Source organism: Olea europaea, chromosome 20 (assembly GCF_002742605.1).
Source record: "Olea europaea var. sylvestris chromosome 20, O_europaea_v1, whole genome shotgun sequence".
NCBI lineage: Eukaryota > Viridiplantae > Streptophyta > Magnoliopsida > Lamiales > Oleaceae > Olea > Olea europaea.
In genome coordinates this window covers 14031179-14036027 of record NC_036256.1, presented here as the reverse complement: position 1 = coordinate 14036027, position 4849 = coordinate 14031179, and the positions used below count along the sequence as shown (strand labels likewise).

Below are 4849 nucleotides of genomic sequence, written 5' to 3'. Positions count from 1 at the left end.
TACATAAATGTGACAGATAGAATATATTTAACGCTTCACAGGTTCCTCGGGGTTTTAACACCATCATCACGGTTATCGGAAAACAAATCATTGCACAACTCCCCGTAGAATCTGGACACCAAATCAGTGAAAATAGGACATCTGAGGTTCTTCCAACAGTAAAGAAACTCTTCAACATCCTTCAAATCCCTCACTTTCCCTTCTTCAACCATCATTTCTATCAAATAATTCTCAAAACTCCTGCATGCATCTTCAACATCATCTCGACCCAAGACTTCCATTTTGTAATCTCCTCTCATTTTTACGTATGCTGGGGTGAGAGGGGAAGGGTGGGGTGCCTTATGATGTCCCTCATCTGGAAAACTCATGAGCTCCATCATTTGATCTGTCTCTTTTCCTTGCCTTGACGAACGGAAAAGCGTACGAATCTTCGTTAAACGACTCGTGTTGATGGTTTTCGATTTTCTACGACGAAATCGAAGAGATGTTATGAAGACGGGTTTTCGGAGTTTAAATTTGAAGAGTTTTAGTATTTTCTTGCATGGATTGAAAAACTTGGACGGAGTTTTCAACTTCATTGCTTAACGATTTGTTAGGTCGCACGGAAATGAAAACGAAAACATGTCTTATGTAAAGGATTAGGTGTGGTTTTCACGTCTTGTATTGTAGGAAAAGTGGCATACCATGAAATGGAATTTTTTCCAACTGTTTGAAGGTCAGCATTCCCTTTTTCAATTTTAAAAGTCCACCTTCTGCCTTTATATTATTGCTTGCACGTTTGCTGCAGATTTCCATAACGAGGGTCATGAAGAGATTAAGGTTGCATTCGATGTATACATAAGATCCTACCAAAAAAAAAAAAAATTGTTTGGTGGGGATTAAAATTGAATTTGCAATTTAAGTCTTGTAAATTTATTTAAATAGACAAGAATAAAGTCAAATAAAAATTATTACTTTAAATTCATCTAATATTCATCCTCGTTAAATCCTTTTGGGCTTTTTATATTAGAAATTCAAATTAATGGACATATAATGCCACGTATGCAATTGTCAAACTAAAAAAGGTTGAACCCCAAATTAATGGACATATACATGCCACGTATGCAACTGTCAAACTAATTATATATAATGGATGTACATGTAGCAGAATTGATCAGTAGATATCTACCCAACCAATCAGAATGTGCAGGGTAAAAAACAAAAGGCTATCAAGCCTTACCGGAAACCTTTGTTAGCAATGCGGCATCAAGCACACTGGCGGACCCACATGGGGTCATGTGGGGTCAAATGACCCCACAAAATTTGACCTTTTTTTTTTTTTTTTTTTGCAATCTACTTTGATGCACTCGTCGGGATGTCAAATGAAGTCAAAATATTGCATTCTTAATACCATTTCAAAGTGCTCATAGCCTAGTTTTTCACTCATTAATGGCATGTGAAGTGGTCAATTATAGCAAAAGTTATGACATGTTAAAGTAGGTCGTTTGAAACTAATATTTTGAGAGTTTCAATAATATCCTAACTCTAAAAATTCGTTTGTAATCATGTGCTATCTGAATCCACAAATCGTCTATGCCATATAAAAGTTTGTTTCGAAAACTACATCGTTTTCATATCGAATGATCCAAACGGATATCAAAAATAGTTAAATATGTATCAAACGTACGCCTTAAAAAAGACATCTAACTCGTTTTTTCTTTTAAAAAATTCAATTAATTATTATCTTTGCACAATAAATTTTTCAATATAATTTATATCGTTTCATTTAGAAGTCTTACATGAAATATGACGTAAATTTTTTAGGATTGTTACGGATTAAATGCAATTTGAATTACTTTCGAATTATATATATTTGTTTTAAATTTGAATTTCATTTACTTCCTGAACTAAACTTGAATTTTATTTCAATTCATTTAATTTACTCAATGTTAGCTCAGCATTTACCAACGAAATGATAAACAAAACTATACAAGTAACAAAATTTATTTAATAATATTAATAATGATGTAATTATACGACGTTTTCAAAGTGTCAAAATACATATTAACTTATTTTTATTGATATTATGTTGTTTATTAAAAAAATTATTTTTAAAATTTTGACCCCACAATACTAGACGTCTGGGTCCGCCCCTGATCAAGCACGTGGTGGAAATAACAACAACGAAAGAAAGGGTGTATGGTATCAATTTACCCCTTTTCTTCTTGATGAAAAATCTTGTTCAACCGAAAAACTCGGGTAATTTTGAGAGTAATCTGCAGTAGTGGATTTGGAGAAAATCTTTCGATGTTAAGAAGAAAGATGAAGACTATTTAGAATTTACTATTGGATTGTTTCCATCAATCTCTTTCATAAGTATCACTAAACATAATTTCTTAATTTTGGAAATTTAATAAAGTTCCTAAAGTTGGATAAATTTTTCACGTCCATACACATCAAGTTCCCAAAATTTCAATTTGTATTTGGCAGCGTAGTTAAGTCAACATGCAAGTCCAATTGGATATAGTCATTTTGAATTCATCCATCAGGTTAGCCTTGTAACGATTCAACAGCTTCCCGCACATTTTTTATGTAACAGGGATAAATTTAGAATGGATAGATATATAAAGTGGTGTGGATATATAGCTCATGTTTGGTAGAAACTGAAATCCAAATTTTAAATTTAAGTCAAAATCAACAATTAATTTTAATCACATATATCAATGGATTGATAACTTTTTAACGACACATTTCATTATCAACTTTTATCATAATTTACTAAACATCTTATTTTAATTTTTACCAAACAAGGGCATATATAGTGTTCAAATGAATGAATTTAATAAAGATAATGTTAAAATGTAACGTGAAGGGATATAGTACTTTTTAATAATTATAAAAAATTTAATGGGGAAAGATTTAGTGTGTGATGAACATAAAAAGAATAGTGGATAAATATAGTGACTCCCAAAAAAAATTTAAAATGCTTATAAACTAAAACCATTTATTTTTGTCTAACTTAAAATTAAGAAAAAATCAGTTGAGAAAACAAATGTATAGATAGTAAGGAAACAAGGGCAAAATTGGAAATATGTGTTGAGAGGAGAAATTTCTATATTTTTTAAAAAGAGGGTCACTGGTTCACCTAATTTGCTCTAAAATTTGCCCCCGCTTGACGGTCATTCTTTCAAAAGAACGAGTTTTTAAATGATAAATTTTTGGATAATGTATGGTTAAAAAAAAAAAAAAAAAGTTGACTTTATATGAAGAATATTTTTATTGTGAGAATATATAGTTGAAAATGAATACGATAAAACATGAGTTATGAAGAAATTGTTGTCAAATAGGACTTTGTATTTTCTAATTTGAGCCCCATTATTTTCTCGTTAAAATAAAAAATATGATCGTTATTCATCATATCAAACCACCATATTTGATTTTTTATCTCTTGTGTGGGGCATAACGACTATATTTTTCATTCTCATTTTTACAACAATGTGATTCAAACGGGGGTTAATTTAATTTTTTTTTTTTGAAATAGAAGTCAGTATAGTCAGGTCAAACCATGTCAGTGTCTACTTCCATGAACAATGCTTCCGTACTTGTCTTCCATGAACAAGGTTTACCGTTTACGTACTTATCTTTTAGTGTTACGCCTTGACTTACTATAGGTAGGTTACCTGGTAGCCAACTAAACAAAAAGCAAAGCAAAAGGCCATGCAAAAGTTCATACTGCTTCGCCCCAAGTCCTTTCACATGTGCTCTCTGAGACGATTGAAAGATTGGACAAAGCCCTTGGATGCCTCATCTGAAGTGTACTTTCGAGGTGAGACGACGCGTTGCCTCCTAATGTAGTGAATTTTCGAGATAATTGGCATCTTCCGTAACGAACATCGACCACAGGTCTCGCCTCGACCAAGATACATTGTACATCTTACAAATTTAACAGCTCCGCAACACCTTCCACAAGCCTAAAACGGCTATAGACCTAGGTTGATTGCTTTCTAGCTTATGCATAGATGATTGTGAGCATATGACATTTAAGGACACATCTAAGCTTGACCAATAATTGTTATGATAAGGCCATGGGTTAAGCATTCAATGGACCTCATCTCGCATCAATGTTAATATTCATATATAGTGACTTTCAAAGGAAACGCAACTTTGAATGTGAAATTGGTAATCTTCAACTCGATACTCATATTTTTGTCAATTTATGTTTTTCCCACATTTAAACACTTTAATCGTTTGACTTAAGTGTCAGAGTGCTCATGACAATCGAACCCTGCAGAGCTAAGATCACATCTAATGTGTTGTCCAAATGTATAGGCAACATACACTTGAATGAAAATAAGTGTTGAGATTGATGTAAGTTTCGAGTCTATTCAGCATCTGGGTGGATACATTCTCTCAATGTCACATTCAGGTCCGCCTTGCCCCAAGGAACCTAGGCCATTGTTTAGGGCCCTAAATTTAAAGGGCTCAAAAAAATTAAAACCCTAAAAGCCTAAAAAGAAAATAAAAAAATCCCTTATTTATTTTTTTTTTTTTTTGAGTTGAATCCTCTAATACCTTAAAAAGGCTAAACAAAACAACAAAAAGAAACTAGGGAAAATTACTTGAAAACCTATATTTAAAGACTAATTTTCAAAAAACAAGAAGTTTAAATTTCATTTCAAAAATAAGGTGATAATTAGATTTTAATAATTAGATTTAATAAAATCTAATTTAACTTAACCTTACCCTCTCCCCCCCGACCGCATTCCCAATCCCATTTATCCCTAACCCTCATCATCACCCTATTCTTTCTCTCTCTACCCACGAACCACACTGGAGGCGACACCGACGCCGGCGCATCCACAACATCACA

At 32.7% G+C, this 4849-nt stretch overlaps 1 protein-coding gene across 1 annotated transcript; it reads right to left on the bottom strand.

Moving 5' to 3' along the window:
* On the bottom strand, positions 1-578 carry LOC111369095 (transcription repressor OFP17-like). Its single transcript, XM_022990580.1, has one exon. The coding sequence runs from the start codon at positions 576-578 to the stop codon at positions 36-38; it is 543 nt and encodes a 180-aa protein (XP_022846348.1). The 3' UTR covers positions 1-35.
* Between the last annotated feature and the right edge of the window lie 4271 nt (positions 579-4849).